This window comes from Leucopleurus acutus, assembly GCF_964270905.1.
Source record: "Leucopleurus acutus genome assembly, chromosome: 6".
In the NCBI taxonomy this organism is placed as follows: Eukaryota; Metazoa; Chordata; class Mammalia; order Artiodactyla; family Delphinidae; genus Leucopleurus; species Leucopleurus acutus.
The window spans coordinates 89,011,319-89,028,456 of NC_139149.1; the positions used below are offsets into that span (position 1 = coordinate 89,011,319).

General features: G+C 37.4%; 1 protein-coding gene across 1 annotated transcript in view; it reads right to left on the bottom strand.

Moving 5' to 3' along the window:
* The window catches only part of INO80D (INO80 complex subunit D), a gene marked incomplete at its 3' end in the record, with an annotated part of 60,428 nt that overhangs the window by 33,728 nt on the left and 9,562 nt on the right, over window positions 1-17,138 (bottom strand). The window contains exons 2-4 of the mRNA XM_082840799.1: window positions 7,984-8,076; window positions 7,633-7,879; window positions 1,924-2,666 (exon numbers count right to left, since the gene is read on the bottom strand). Of these exons, the coding sequence (XP_082696925.1) occupies window positions 1,924-2,666; window positions 7,633-7,850 (961 nt within the window). The 5' untranslated portion in view covers window positions 7,851-7,879; window positions 7,984-8,076. The remainder of the gene's footprint in view (window positions 1-1,923; window positions 2,667-7,632; window positions 7,880-7,983; window positions 8,077-17,138) is intronic.

The following is a 17,138-nucleotide window of genomic DNA, read 5'->3' on the forward strand; positions in this document are numbered from 1 at the left end:
TCATACACTGCTGAAAGAAAAGTAAACTGACAAAATAATTCTGAAGGAAAATTTGGCAATATACATCAAAAACCTTTTTAAAAAGTGCAAAAGCTTGGGATCAGCAATTCTGCTTCCAGGAATCTATTTGAAGGAAAAATTAAAGACGTGACGGTAATTATTTTACTGAGAAGGCTATATAGTTACAACACTTTACACTTTAATAAATTGGAAATGATTTAAATTCAAGAAAGAATTCAGCTGTGACAAACTGTGTATGAAAAATTACTAACGTGATAATACATTGCAAAACATTTTTAAACAGGTTACAATACTGTACATACAATAGGAACTTACTTTTATATATCTAAAAGAATATGCCAAGATATTAACAAATAGGTATTAATAAGGCTTGGGGTGTTTTAATTTATTAATTTGCTTATCTATATTTTTTCTTTAAGTTTTATTAGTTTTTTTAATTACCAAAAGTCATACATGGTTTACTAACAAATGAAATAATATGAAGCTATAGAAGAAGAAATATCACTCCCATCTCCCCAAAACACATCCTGTCCAATTCCATCCCCCGCCATGGTAGCCAATGTTAACAGACTGATAGTGTACATCCATTCACACTTTAACTATGCTCATACCAGAGAGGCATACATCTATCCATATGATTGATCAATAGATATACTGGTGTCCCTTGTTTGTTCACTTTGCTTATTTTTACAAACATGGGACAGTATAATACCTCTTGGTATTTTTCTACTTGTTAATGTATCATGAGCACATCCAGGTAGAAGATGGAGATTTCATTCATTCTTTTTAATAGCTGCATACTTCATAAAATGTATATGTACCAGAATTTACTCAATTCTGAACTTCCTATAGGTTATAAAGGTTGTTTTCAGATTTTTAATACTGCAAGCAATACTGTAAGCAATGCTGTAGTAAACATCCTGGAACACATATCCTTACATTCTGATATTTTTTTTATCCGTAGATAGAGTCCCAAAAGTGAGCTTGCTGGCTATACATATACTTTTAATTAGTATATATTGTTGCATTACTCACCAGCAAAGTATGAGATCCCATATCCTCATCAACAACAGATATACTTTTTGCCAATATGATGGTAACTCATTGTTACTTTAATTTGCGTTTCCTCGTCTGTTACGAGGATCGAGGTTTTCATTTGTTTATTGACCATTTATATTTCTTCTTCCTCTATTCCCATCCTTTTCCCATTTTTCTATTGCTGTCATATGTCATGCAAATAATTTTTCCTAAAGTTAGAATCACAACTCACAACAGATTCAAGAATAAATTCCAAGTGAATCAAAGGCTTAAATGATCAAAAATAAAACAAAACAAACTATTAATAGAAAATACAGAATAACTGTATAAACTCGCTATCAGATTTTGAGTAAGATAAAACTCAGAAGCAACAAAGGAAAGACAGACATTTGACTACATTAAAGTTTTATCTGTAATTTTTTGCTTTCCAATCGTGAACAGGTATTACTTTAAGATTTTTTTTTTCCAGAAAACTGTCAGCAGATATTTACAATGCTATCTTATTCCAAAGTCCTGTGATAAGACATGTGGAGAACTTCATTAGACACACAGGGACTGAGCTCAGAGGCACAAAACCAAACACAACTGCTTTTAATACTGCTACTACTACTGCTAGAAGCTATAACTGGAATTCTAAATTCCCAGCTCCTATTTCTTCTGTAACCTGTTCACCAGTCACTGTCCTGTCCAGTAGCATATTTACTTTAAAGCGGTCTACCTAAATACAAATCTTTAATTGACCACTCTGTCCAAGTATTCTTTTACTCCTATTACATGAGAAGGTTATGAAAATAAAACCTTGTGCAATAGGCACATCTTGTCACATTACACACACATGATATGGTAAAATAGACAGTAACTCACCTAAATGGGGAAACAGATCAGTGTCCAGCTGATGTTTTTGGGTGCACAGTTTCACCAGTCTCTGCAGTCGACTTATACAAGAGAAGTGTGGAGAGAAGGCTGTGGCTTTCATAAGGACCCGGTCAGTCCTGGGCGGGTCCACGACGGGAGCCCTACTAGATGGCAGGAGGGGCAGAGGCCTCTTGTGAGACAACTGCCTGGCTTGTGCTATAGTGTGTGGAGTGGGGGCCACTCCCTGCATTGGTAGGCTGGTGTTCTGAGGTTGAGGTGACTTGCAGACTAGACCCTGCGGTGGCGCTGGAGGTTTTAAAGTGGATAAAGGTGACAGGTGGGAGTGCTGCTGCGGAGGCTGCTGCTGAGAAGGTGCAGGAGGGGGACTAAAGTGCTCTTGTCGAACTTTTAAAATCTCTGTCTCTCTCTGGCGCTGCCGATTCTGGGCCAACTTGCTCTGCAACTTCTTTCTCACAGTTGCCCCTTTCTTTAGGTCATCATCTTCCTCGTTGAAAGCAAATGGGTCTTCCAACTCAGTTTCCAGGTAGTGGAGAGGGACCCTTGCCCCCGGTGGAGAGAGGGACATTCCATCCAGTCCATTGGGCATCTTCAAGGCCAACGTGGGCACCGTCAGGCTAAAGGCCATGGTATCCATCTGGTGCCTGACCTTTACCTCATCTATAGGATCATTCTTTTTCTTCCTCTCTTTTTTCGGGATAAAGCCAAGTACCTGCAAGTGGCTGTTGCAGTACCTTTAAAAATACACACATATACAGGAAAATTTCATGATACATATTAAGAAAAGGAGAATATAAAACTACGTATCATAAAATGTGAATCCTAATATGTTCAAAATGCATGACTATAATAACTCTTTGGCATTCATGGATGTGATTTACACAACTTCCACTACCCTCAAGCAATCCTCAAAGTCTGTGCAATTTTGCTAAAGCAAATATATGAATTGCACATGTGAAGAGGCTGCCAGACAGAAGCAAGTCATTCAAATAGTGAGTGGCCCTGGATAACCAACCACTGCAGCTATTGCTTCTCACACTGCTTTGTTATTCTCTATTCATAGCATACAAAGTAGCTCATCAGGAGTCTAAAGGATCACTTAAAATTCTCTTATGGAGAAAAAAATACATGTCCCAATGCCATTCAAGTATTGGAGATTCACAAAGATCTTATGACATTAACACTTCAGAATGTTAAATGTCAAAGAAATGATACAAATGAACGTATTTACAAAACAGAAACCGACTCACAGACTTAGAGAATGAACTTACGGTTATGGGGGGAGGGGGGAAGGATGGAGGGAAGGGATAGTCAGGGCGTGCAGGATCCACATGTACGCACTGCTGTATTTAAAAAGGATAACCAACAAGGACCTACTGTATAGCACAGGGCACTCTGCTCAGTGTTATGCGGCAGCCTGGATGAGAGGGGAGTCTGGGGGAGAATGGATACCTGTATATGTATGGCTGAGTCACTTTGCTGTGCACCTGAAACTATCACAACATTGTTAATCGGCTATGCTCCAATATAAAATAAAAAGTTTAAAAAAAAAAAAGAATGTCAAATGTCTACTGTGTGTGTTCTACACACACACACACATACACACACAAAGAGAGAGAGGGAGAAGGAGAAAATGAAATAATAAAACTAGTTAGTGCGATAATCGATTAAATGAGTTTCTCAATAGCCAGCCACGTGTTAAGTACATGGATTATCTCCTCTAGCTGGTTTCTACCTGCAGTAGGTACTAAAATAATGCCCTTTATACAGATGAGGAAACTAAATTTTATACAAATTAAATAACTTGCCCAAAGCCACCTATCTGGAAAGTGACAGAGCTGAGACAAACTAAAAATCAAAGCTTGTATAGCACAGGAAACAATATTTAATATCCTGTGATAAACTATGATGGAAAAGACTATGAAGAAGAATGTATATATATGCATAACTGAATCACTGTGCTATACAGCAGAAATGAACACAACATTGTAAATCAACTATACTTCAATTAAAAAAATAGAAAAAAATAAAAGTCAAAGCTCACAAAGACTCAATAAGTCTTCAACAATGAGCAGGTTACTTCTGCAATATAAATGCTATTTTAAAAATACTATGAAAAGACAGAATCCTTCTACATAATGAGAAAGTAGAATGCATGTTATTCCAATAAATTTCACTGAAATCCTGTGAAGGCTTCTAACCAGTAGAAAAGTAGTATTTCCTCAACTGGTATACCTCATGCAGTTCCAAGGTATGTTAACAAGTATGTCATAAAAACAGTATTCCATGCTTAAATAAATTTGGAAAATGCTGGCTTAAACAGAATTAGATAATGATTTCATCATTTGTTTCTGCTAAACAACCTCTCAAAGCATTCTGTATGATGATGTGCATTATACACCAAGGGTAGAAATCTACCCATATAGCACTGCTTCCCAAACATATTTAAAACGGCACCTATTTTATTGCAGCATATTTATGACATCTCCATAGAATACAGTTTGGGGAAAAAGGCAAGAAAGTAAATAATGTCAATCCCCAAACTCAATGGGCTGCAACAAAAAACTGTTTTAATGACTGTTAAAAACACAGATTCACTAAAAATCAGGACACATGGTTTTGTTGGTTTGTCTTAAAAATAAATCTATCAGAGGCACTCTTTAATTTTAAATAGAACTATTAAGAAAAAGCTTTCTGGACAGTAAAGAGACGTTACACTGTGTTTGTGTGTGTGTGTGTGTGTGTGTGTGTGCGTGCATGCACACGCGTGTGCCTAGCAGGTTTGAGCTAGGTCCCTTACACACCTTAAACAGAACAGATTCATAAAGCTGCAGCCAACAGGGAAAAGGGTTTCAGGGATAACTGTACTAAGCTTCCCAACAAAGAGTTAATGGTTTTTGTTATTTTCTACTCATTTTCAAATTAACAAAAGGATTAGTACTATTAGTGGGGAGAAATGAAGTGGGTTTTTTAAATTTAGAAATCAAACTCTTCTGCTCATTTACATGGGCAGCCTGGACTGGTAAATGAGGCTACTATGTACTACATTACCTAATCCAGCAGAGGCAAATCCACATGTACAGTCCTCCTTCAACCCCACCCTCAACTCCCACTCCAGCCACTGTCACACTATCACAACATTTAACCTGAACTCTTAAAAACTCTGCCTCTTCTAAAAGGGAAAATTCTTCATAACTAGAATTAGAACAGCTTAGTTATGAACAGCATTTAAAGTAATGCAAATATGAATTTCCAGTCTAAAAGAATACAGGGGACTGACTGCAAATGGGTTCTTTTGAGGGGATGAAAATGTAAAATTAGACTGTGTTGATAGTTGCACACTCCTGTAAATAAACTAACAAATACTGAATTGTACACTTCAAATGCGTGTACACTTCAAATGGTATGTGAATTATATCTTAAGTTGTTTTAGAAAAGAATAAATATAGGAAACAAGAAAATTTCTTGGTAAATACCTACCATTAAATAAATATATATATAAAATTATACCAAACTTAAATTTAAAATACTATATAAAATAACCAACTTAATATACCCATTTATCTCTAAGCTATCAAGGCTACAGTAATGGGCCTTAGCTTCCCACTGTATATTAGAAAATGGACTTTTCAATTATACCAGTACTTCTACCGAACATAACACTATTCTATCGAAAAGACGGAATCCCATAAGTTAGCACTTATAATACACACCAGGTTAAGTTACACACCAGATATTAAGAAGCTTCCTCTAGCTGACTACCAACCAGATAATTCTGTCAATTAAAAGTCCTTGGGAATTTGTTTTCTAAAACTATACATGAAACCATGTCAAATCCCTAAGTGTCCAAGGAGTAACTGCCTTAACAATGATAAAAGCTTATTTTCAAAAGAATATTCATCTTTTCTACATTGTATCATATAGTACAGTTATAACTATTATATTTATACACAGGTTTAAACATATTATTACATGAATTCAATCTGGGTTTCTTGAGGTAAAATATTACCTCCTACTAATGTCTACTTTAATCTGTTTTCAATCAACCCTACAACAAGAAAAGTATTCATAGCATTTGTGTTCATGTGATTTTGGACCAATTCTGAAAAAATGTATAACTTAGCATTTATTAAGCCTAGTTTCTCTTGACACAGCAACACAAAAGTCCTTTCCCTTCTTGTTCTAAAAAAAGAAAATTACTTCAAATATAAAGGTGAAGACGTATGCTTCAGAGAATTAATATTTTGGAGAAATTCAGAGTGACTCTCACTTTACTTCTTGCTGTTAGCTATTAAGATAACACTTGCTTCGACTGAAATAAAAAAAATCCAAGGTTGACAAAAATTGCAACTGTGTGTGATAAACTAAATTTAAGACAAAATTATAGAAATGTGATTATAATGGATCTTGAAGTAAAAAAGTTAATCCAAGTCCATCCATTCTTCAAGTTAGAAAAGGGCAGCAGTAAGAAATTATTTTCAGTCAGCTAAAACCAACTGGACAGACATGCTTAGCCTAATACCTTGGTACCTTTCTCACCTGAGATTAAAATTTTATTCCTTTCCTCACTAAACAGCTGTTTCTAACTTTCAGGTATTGTAATCTGAAGCCTAAAGTGCTCATTAGAAATTCTACGAGAGTATTCCCAAATCACCACATTATACTGTACTCATTTTGGTGGGATATTTATCAGTACATATTATTTATTTCACCCTAAAAGTTTAAAAGTTGCTCACCATGACATATAAAATACATGATTCCTTTTCAACCAATTTACGTAGGTGACATTCGCTTATGTATAGGAACAAAAATAAAGGTTGTATATGTATTTTTTAAAGACAGAAGTAAAAAGTTCAAATTTCTACCTAAAGATAACAAGTATTTGAAACTTTTAGGAAAATAAGCATGCATCTCTCTGTAATATCCTACAATGATCAGCATGGTTTCTGGAGAACTGAGAATAAAGAGACATAAAAAAAGAGATTACATGTGAAATCATATAAATTTTCCTAAGAATATGAAAGATGAATAATCAGCATAAGACTCCTTTAAAAACACCTCCACATTTAACTCAGAAAAATATAAATTCATAATCCTAGTCAAAAAGCCTACTTTACTATGAAAATACAGTTTCTAAATTATAGTAAATATAGTCTATATGGAACCCTTTTTAACCAAAAGAAGTCTGAGAGGAAGTAAATCTGAATGATTCAAGTAATCATTCTTTTGAATAATTCTTTTTCAATAAGTACATACCATTTGCTACCTTTCAAACAAAGATTTAAAAACTCTAAAATTATTATCATTAATTATAACACCTAAGTAGTTCCTATAATTTCTCTCACTTTGGCTGATGGAATTCTAAGTAGAGAAATCAGGAAATACTTTCTAAGGCTGCAAACCAAACACATCAGTGCCAAGACTTCAAGCAAAAAAAAATTTTTTTTTAAATAATCCTATAAAGTCTATTAAGTAAAAAAGAAGAAAACAAACATACTTTTCAAATAATTCCCCAAAGTTACTACTCCATTTCTTAAATATTGCCATCACTCATCTTTAGAACCATTCTAAAGTTTACTTAGATTACCCCCAGAACTCAACATTTAAGTTCATCATATCAAAACACAAACAAACAAAAAAACCCAACTCCCAAGCCTACTAATTAATAATCAAAGATTGCTTTCCACTGTCAGCGCTTACCTGCGGTCCTCTGATTTAGGGATGGGGTTGGTGCAGCGCTGGCTATTATACTTGGCCACATATTCACATTGCTTGAAGGGGGCAGTCTTGTCCTCCAGAACGTGTCTGATACAGAAAGCGTAGCCGTTGAGTCGCCGCTGCTTGCACAGTTTGGGGCTATATGAGCACAAGGGCTTATTGTCAACCTCAGAGAAGTGTATATGTTTCCCTTCATACATCACGTGACTCTATTCCTTGTGAACATCAGCTAAAAGACCACCACAAAAAAAGAAACCCAAATGATAAATCAGAGAGTATAATGCAGATTTAAGTTGAGAATTTCACTGAGGGACTTCTGCCCCACAGCCATACCTGATTTTAAATCTTCTGCACCATAGCAATGTTAAGAGAACCCCAAGGATACCACAGTTTGGAATGCTGCAGAATCAAGATGAAGCAGATTGTCTACAAAAATATCAAAAGGCCTAGTTAACAAAGAGAAATAAGCAAAGCCTGCTCATCTGGGAAGTAAAATACTAGGATATCACCCTTCCTAACAGGATGGATTCTTCATTGTAATCCAACATCCCAATATTGAATTCAAATAATAAGACACATTATAAAATATTAAGTTGCCCTACCACTCCAAATTGAACTAAATAATTTTTGCTTTGGTTAAGTTTTGTAAATAACTCAAAGCAGCAGGGCTCTCCCACCAAACTAATGTCATAAGGTGGCAAGTCACTTTTTTCACTACTGATGGTTGCATGCTATGCCTATTTTCAGAACCCAGGTCTCTTTAAAATGACAATGGAATGAGCTCGTAGACCCAAAACTTCCCCCAGAACTTCTACATTTTTTGATATGTTGGCAAAATATTTAGCAGCTTATAACAAATGTTTCTATAAACTACAAAAAAAAGAACAAATTCCTGTTTTAAAAAGTCATTTTCCCTCTAATATTCCCCCCTACCTATCCCATCCAGACTGTAAATTTCTTGAGTCCAAAGACTATTCACCACATTTCCACCATTCAGTTGAGCGCTCTGCAGCACACTGTGCTATAGGATAATTATCATGGCTTATGAGTCTTTGGAGGTTTAAGAAAACAGAAGGAAGCAATCACACAATAGTCACTATCTCTCTACACACAAAAGGTCCAGCAGTAACATTTATGTACCATAACACCATATAGTCTGCAATGAAACTGAAACAACTAACCTGTCACATCAGGACATAGGGGGCTGCTGTGGTCTAACCCAGGGATCCCCAACCCCCAGGCCGTGGACCCGTGACGGAACCCGCGGCCCACCAGGTGGGCAGCCGGGGAGCGAGCGATGCTGCATCTGCCACTCCCCATCGCTCCCCATCGCCCACATGACCACCTGAACTATCACCCCCACCACCCCACCGGTCCGTAGAAAAACTGTCTTCCACGAAACTGGTCCCGGGTGCCAAAAAGGGTGGGGACCACTGGTCTAACCCACCTTCTCCACATTCCAGAAGTCACCCAGACAGCTGATGAACAGCTTAGATACCAGCTACAGAGAAACTCAAGAAACACTCTGTCACTTCGAAAACTAAATATGAAACTCCTTATACCAGTGAATGACAAGATACATAAATCCTTGAAGAGTCAGAAGATAAGTCTGCTCAAGTCTGATTATCTGCCAAGGTAACTACAGTATTCACCTTGAACAAATGATTTAACCTCAGTTTTCTCATCTGTAAAACAGGGATAATATTAGTAGCTATGTTATCAGGTTGCTCTAAGGATCCGATGATACAAAGCACGCAACACGCGAAGTACCATGCCTTGTATAAGTTAAGCACTGAAAAAATAGAAGTTATTACTCATAAATGTTCTTATTATTACTACATTTTACCTGCTGATGATAAAGGGAGAGAATCTGTACTACCTTTGAGAAGCATTACACTTACTTTAGCAGAAAAAAAAAATCTGAAACATTAGCCTGGTTAATAAAAATCACATTTATTACTGAGTAAACCTAATCATACATCAATGTAAAACAAAAATAAGAGCTTTCCCTTTTCACATTATCAGGAGGCAAGGAAGAAAAGTTGGACTAAAAATTTAAATTTAGCTGCCCCAAAGGTCTGGATGTTCAGGACAGGAAATTATTTCAAAGCAAACCCATGCTGTTTCATTTTTACACCCTCTTTGGCCTGCTCATCCACCTGGCAAACATAAATCTTTCATGAATTAGTCCAAGTAAATCTACACGAACTTCAGGAAATAAATAGGCTGGAAATAAGTGACTGAAAAAAGTAACTGCCAGTATGAAAAAAGTAGCCTATATATGTATGAGAATATTTTATAAATCATATGAAGGGTTAATGTTCACTTTTTACTGACATATTCTATCTAGGTGGCATCATATCTATCAAGATTGATGATTCCCCCTTTCTTTCCAATGTTTATGCTTCTTCTTTTTTCCTATTTGCATTGGCTAGAACTACTGGAACAATGTTAATAATAGCAACCACTGGTACTCCTAACTTTAAATGAGAACTGTTTTGAGTAATGGCAGCAATAATGCTGACTTCTGTGTTATGTTAAAGAAGTATAAAGAAATTCCTACTTTATTAAAAGTTGTTTCTTTTTTAAAAAAAACTCAGAATCGATGGTTAATTTTTACTGAATTCTTTCCCAGCTTCTAGGGAAATGATCATTTTTCTCTTTTGTACTTTTAAAAATATGTACTAAAAATATTTAGTATTGGGCTTCCCTGGTGGCGCAGTGGTTGGGAGTCCGCCTGCCGATGCAGGGCGCGTGGGTTCGTGCCCCAGTCCAGGAGGATCCCGTGAGCCGTAGCCGCTGGGCCTGCGTGCTCCGCAACGGGAGAGGCCGCAGCAGTGGAGGGCCCGTGTACCGCAAAAAAAAAATTTACTATTTAGTGTTTCCTGATACTGTACTCTTCTTACACTCCTGGGATGAAAGCAACTTGGTCATCATGCATTATCCTTCTAATGTATGGCTGAGTTACAGTTGCTAATATTGAGGATTTCTGATTTTTGTATTTTGAGAATGTCTAGAGGTTTTTTTTTGTGCTTTGGCAGAATTAGGTGTTAATATAATATTTTAAAAAACAATTTATAAAATCTATGTTCCTGAACAGTTAAAAAGCATTGTAGTTATAATGTTACTTAGAAAGTTGCCTGGGCCTGCTAGTGTTTTCTGCAGATCAGGTTTTCAAGTTTATCTGCATACAATTTAGCAATGTGATCTCTTACGTTTAAATTTCTAAATATCTGTGACTCATTCTCGTATTCTGTGTATGTCCATACATATACGTGGTATTTGTGCTTCCTCCTTTTGTTCATGATTGGGTTCAACAGGAGTTTATCTGTTTGATATTTTTACCAATATCCTCCCCCCAAAAACAAAAGCAAAACAAAACAAAACAAAAACCTCTTGGATTTATCAGCACCTCCATGTATTTTCTAATTCATCAATTTCTGCTTTTATATTTGTTCATTCTTTCTGCTTTCTTTCCATTTATTTTATTATTTTGTTAACTTCTTGGGCTGAATTCTTTTATTTTCATTCTTTTCTTGCTTAGTAATTGGTTTACATCTATGAATTTTCCTGAGTACTGTTTTAATCATATCCCATAGGTACTAATACACAGAATTCTGATTATCAATACTTTCTAGTTGATTTGGATTTTATTTTTTTATTTCTCCTTTGACCCAAGAGTTATTTAATTTTTTCAGATGGTAGAGTTTTATGCTTCCCTTTGTTTTAGTGCTAGTTAAGAATAAGGAGCATTGGGAATTCCCTGGCGGTCCAGTGGTTAGGACTCCGTGCTTCCACTGCCGGGGGCCCAGGTCCAATCCTGGTCAGGGAATTAAGATCCCACCAAAAAAAAAAAAAGAAGAAGAATAAGGAGCATACTGGTGTCTGAGTGATTCTCTGGGCCCAACAAAGGAACCAAGTTTCCAGAGCTCTGATGACAAGGGGTAACACCCCAAAATATGGACTTATTTTCCATTCCACCTTCATTGGCCTAGCAGCTACCAAGAACAAAGGCTGCATCTCCAGATACCTAGTAAACAAACGCAGTACTGCTTCATGAACTGATTGCTTCTCTGAGGTGCCCACAAGCGTATCTGGGGAGAAGCTTCATGAGTAAGTCGAGGAACGGCTGTCTTATGAGACTGGAGAGATTCCACAAAAGAATGGATGTCATGAAGGAGGCAATGGTTCAGGCAGAGAATAGATGCTGAGATTATAAGGAAGCTGGAGAAACAGAAGAAACACTTGAAGAAGGAAAAGAGAAACAGCTGGCTGCAACTGCCCTCACATCTTGAGAAAACAGCAGCAGTGTAGAGGAGTGTGAGGAAGGACAAAGGTGCTGAGACCTTGCTGAGAGCCCAGAGAGCTGACTGCAGCACACACTCATGCCCTGGGCAAGTCCTCGGCTGCCTCCCAGGAGTGTAAGACCCCAAATGAAGAAAAGCAAAAGCCCCAGTAGGCTCCTCAGGAGAATGGAATGGAAGACCCATCTCTTTCTCCAAACCCAAGAAAAAGAAATCAAGAAGCTGGTTAGCAGTGACCTTGAAGAGACAGCTAGCAGTGGAAGTCTTCCCAAGAGGAAGAAATCGTTCCCCAAAGAGGAACCAGTTAGTGACCCTGAAGTCAGAAACAAGAGTGCCCCCAAGAAAAAGAGGAAATTCTCTTCCAAGGAGCAGCCACTCAGCAGTGGACCTTTAGAGTCCGCTGGCAGCAAGAATAGCAGCTCTAAGGAAAAGTTCTAAAAGCTATCCCAGGAAGATCAGAATGGACACTTCCCTGGTGGGGCATAACCCACGGAGATATTTCTCAACCCATCCCCTATATCCTAATAAAAACAAATTCACAAGGAAAAAAGAAAAAGGAGCATAATCTGCATATATTTCTGATTTTGGATTTGACTGAGTTTTTATTTGGGGACTAATAGATATTCCTGGGAAAGAGTATTCGTTGTTTCCAGGGTATGTTGTTAGTTGTATCATATATCATGCTATTAACATTCACTATGTTATTACTTATTTCGTTTGCTTTCTCTATCTACCAAGAGCTGGAAGAGATGAATCAAAATCTCCTACTATCATCTTATTTGTTTCTCCTTGTATTTATTTTATAAATTTTAAAGCTGTATTATTTGATACAGAGATTCATGATCACTAAACTGTCACTCTTTATCATTAGGAAATATAACTCAATTGATGCTTTTTGTCTTGAATTCAACCTTGTCTAACACTAATACCTGTACTCCATTTTTTTGGATGTGAACTTGCTGGTTAAGTCTTTACCCATCATTTTACTCTCAGGTTTTCTGAGGCACTGTTTTAGATCACAGGTCAGCAAACACTGGCTTATAAGACAAATTTGGCCCACTGCCTGTTTTTGTAAATAAAGTTTTATTGGAAGGCTGTCCTGTTCATTCATTTACACGTTGTATATGACTACTTTCATGCTGTAACAGTAGAACTAGTAGTTGTACCACAAAGCCTAAAATATTTACTAAATTATTATTTGTTGGTCCCATTTTTAGATGCATCTCTTAACAGGTTTGACTTTTTTGCTCCAATCTGAGTCATTTTCTTTTAATCAATGAGTTCATCCAATTAATAATTTTGTATTTACTTACATGACAAATGTTTCATCTTAATTTTATTACCTTATTTTTTGTATTGTTTTTAGCTTTCAATTCTATCTTTTTATTACATATTTCACTATACAGTCTATTTTCTTGGAAGATTTATAGTCTGTGTCCTTTAAATAACATTTCTTTACTCCAAACTAAGAAAATTAGTATATTTAGCATTATTGTGATTAACCTCATGTTACGAATGAGAAAAATTTCCGTTTTTGTTAACTACCTACCCATTCCAACTCAGTGTTTCTTCCTTAGATTATTATTTCTACATTGCTATAGCTTATGACATTTTAATGTTTGTCCTACATTTAAAATTATTCGATGCTCATCACTACTCTTTTAACTTCGTTTTCAATTCATCTCTTGATTCAATAGTTTATAAAATATTTACCTCCCTTTTCCACATTCCCCACCAAGGACTGACTTATGGAAAATAAGCCATGGTTTTTGTTTAAAAATATATGTCATCTGAAATTGTATTTAAAAACTATAGCTTGCGTGGACATAAGTCTTGGATCATATTTTTTTCTTTTCTGTCTATTGACTTTGTGTAATTTTTTTCCATGTCTCCTAGAATGAAAAAGCCTGAGGCCAGCCTCTTTTATCGGAGGTTTGATTTTTTTTTCCCCCCACTTTAACCTAACAATAAAAGTCTTTATGGGAATTCCCTGGCGATCCAGTGGTTAGGACTCAGCACTCTCACTGCCCGGGCCAGGGTTCAATCCCTGGTCAGGGTATTAAGATCCCGGAAGCCACGTGGTGTGGCCAAAAATTAAAAAAAAAATTTTTTTTAAATCTCTATATTTAAATACTAGAAGCCATTCTAGAATTTCATCTTTTATTGTGGGAAACTCTTCCTTAGTATCTTGAATTTTTTTTCTACTTCATTTATTCTATTGTATCCTTCAGGGGTACCAATTATTGGTATGCTAGATTTACTGTCTTCCATATCTGTCTGTCTCTAGTCTTTATTTTTCGTTTATTTATTTATTTGCAGTACGCGGGCCTCTCACTGTTGTGGCCTCTCCCGTTGCGAAGCACAGGCTCCGGACGGCCATGGCTCACAGGCCCAGCCGCTCCGCGGCATGTGGGATCTTCCCGGACCGGGGCACGAACCCGTGTCCCCTGCATCGGCAGGCGGACTCTCAACCACTGAGCCACCAGGGAAGCCCTCTAGTCTTTATTTTTACTTTTTCCATTTTGGATTGTTCAAATTTCTCAAGCTCACCTCCATTATCATCAGCTATAGTGTATATGTGCTGCTTTGAAAGTGACCTTCATTTCTACAATGACTATATTTTCCTCTTTTATTTCATACCCTGGTTCCCTGAGCTCACTCTTATATCTTATTTATTTCTTGAGCTTTTGTATCTCATCTTTAAACTCCTGTTTCAGAGGAGCCATGTCTCGCCCCCAACTCTGCACACCACCTCCCAGCATAAGGAACTATTTATTCATAATTTTCACTTTCTCTGTTCTTTCTGAAAATGATCATCTCCAACACTCCTCCCTTAAGGCTTGACTCAATGTTGGATTAGTCTCCCCAACTCGCAGGGGCCCACATGGCATAGATTAGGGGATGATAATTTAGGCTTTATTTCTGTTCAGTTGACCAGATCAGCAGCTATACGGCTGCATGCTGCCAGTTTCTCCTCTACTCTCAACTTCTTGCAAAAATAGTACAACTCTACAGTTTGTTATTCAACCCCACCTCTCCTGCCACTCAGGGAGCACAATGTATATACCAACTTTGACATTCCTAGTAAGGGGATCACTAGTTTCGTCCTCATGGTGTGTCACCTACTTGGGAGGAAGCTGCTCCCCCCACTTTGCTTGAGTTCTACAGAGGAAATCATCCTCTCCTTGCATCCTCTCTTGCCCTGGTTCCATTCCCACTGCACTTCAATAGCACTAATTCATATATTCTGATTACAAGGTTTTTTTTAGTTATCAAAGATTGAGTTTTTCTTCTGTTTCTCATTCTCCTTATTCTTTTTAGTTGGTTTAGAGAACAGAGATGTCAGTACTCTGACATCATTAACCAGAAGTATCTTTTAAAATTCTGTATAGTAAAATGTACCAAAATAAAATCAAAATCATAAAACAAATTATCTAAGTTTTACAACAAACATATTCCTTACGTTATTTTCTGTTTATTTAAAAGAATCAACATGTTATTAAAGAAGTTACTAAACTTGATTCATTTTCACTATGTCAAATCCATGTGATTCTAGCTTTAATGACAAGTATTTATTTATTAAACACTGATGGCAAGTCCATCATTTTCGGAGAAGCTATAGAGGATATTAATAGTAAAAGACATAATTTTTTCCCTGAAAAGATTATAATCTATGCAATGAGAGGCACTCAATAGAAAGGAAGTGAATAACTGGAGGACTTCACCCAGAGCTCTGAGCACCCAGGCGCCTCTGGTCTCACTAAGCCCAAGGATAGGCCCTCTGTCCAGAGCAACGGATGTCTTCCTCTTTGTGCCCCCTCCTCCAGCCAGCCCTAGCCTCAGAACACAGCTCAGTTGTCACCACATGCAGATTCCCTAAGGCTGAGTTAGTTACATGCTCCTCTGAGGTACTCTGTGCATTTCCCTGTTTTAACCCTTATCACATTCTACTTTAATTGCCTGTTCTTCCGTTGTCTTCCGCCTTTGGAAATAAGCTCCTAGAGGGATAAATAGCTTTCTGTTCATCATTATATCCCAGAGCTCAGCATAGTGCCCAGAAGTTAATAGCTGCTCAATAAGTACATGCTGCCTACATAATAGCTTGTGTAGTACCTCAATTCTAGGTTGTCTACCCAAAACAGATTACTAGATTCACCCACCAATCATTAATTTTTAAAAATCACTAAATTGGTACTTCAGACAGTCTACACAATAATTTCTAATAGCCATAGCCATATACCAAGAGAAAGTATAATTTAGAAGCTTTAAATTTTTTGAATATTGCAGTACATCTGAGGTAACACCAAACGTTTCATCAAATAGATTCACATAATTTGCTACCCAATGTCTACCTGGCAAATAATGTTTTTTAAAACAATGTAAGGGGCTTCTCTGGTGGCGCAGTGGTTGAGAGTCCGCCTGCCGATGCAGGGGACACGGGTTCGTGCCCCGGTCCGGGAAGATCCCACATGCCACGGAGCGGCTAAGCCCATGAGCCATGGCCACTGAACCTGCGTGTACGGAGCCTGTGCTCCGCAACGGGAGAAGCCACAACAGTGAGAGGCCCGCATACCGCAAAAAAAAAAAAAAAAAAATATAAGGGGCTTCCCCGGTGGCACAGTGTTTGAGAATTTGCCTGCTAATGCAGGGGACACGGGTTCAAGCCCTGGTCTGGGAGGATCCCACATGCCGCGGAGCAAATGGGCCCGTGAGCCACAGCTACTGAGCCTGCGCGTCTGGAGCCTGTGCTCCGCAACAAGAGAGGCCGCGATAGCAAGAGGCCCACGCGCCACGATGAAGAGTGGCCCCGCTTGCCACAACTAGAGAAAGCCCTCGCACAGAAACGAAGACCCAACACAGCAAAAATAAATTAATTAATTAATAAACTCCTACCCCCAACATCTTCTGAATTAAAATCTACCTATTCAACTTCCTCCTAACTCTAAGAATTCATTAATCTATCCAACTGCCCTCTTTCAGCATTTGCCACAAGGTGCCAAAGCTCTTGCTAATGACCTCTATGCCATTACAAATGGGTGTTTAATTGCAATATCTTATAAACAACTTCTCTTCAACCTTAGTTTTTTTTACATCTACCTGTTATTTTTTTTCTATTAATATTTCTTTGATTTTTAACGTATTAAAGTCCTACTAAAAGCCAACTTTCCATCTCCTTTTTGAACA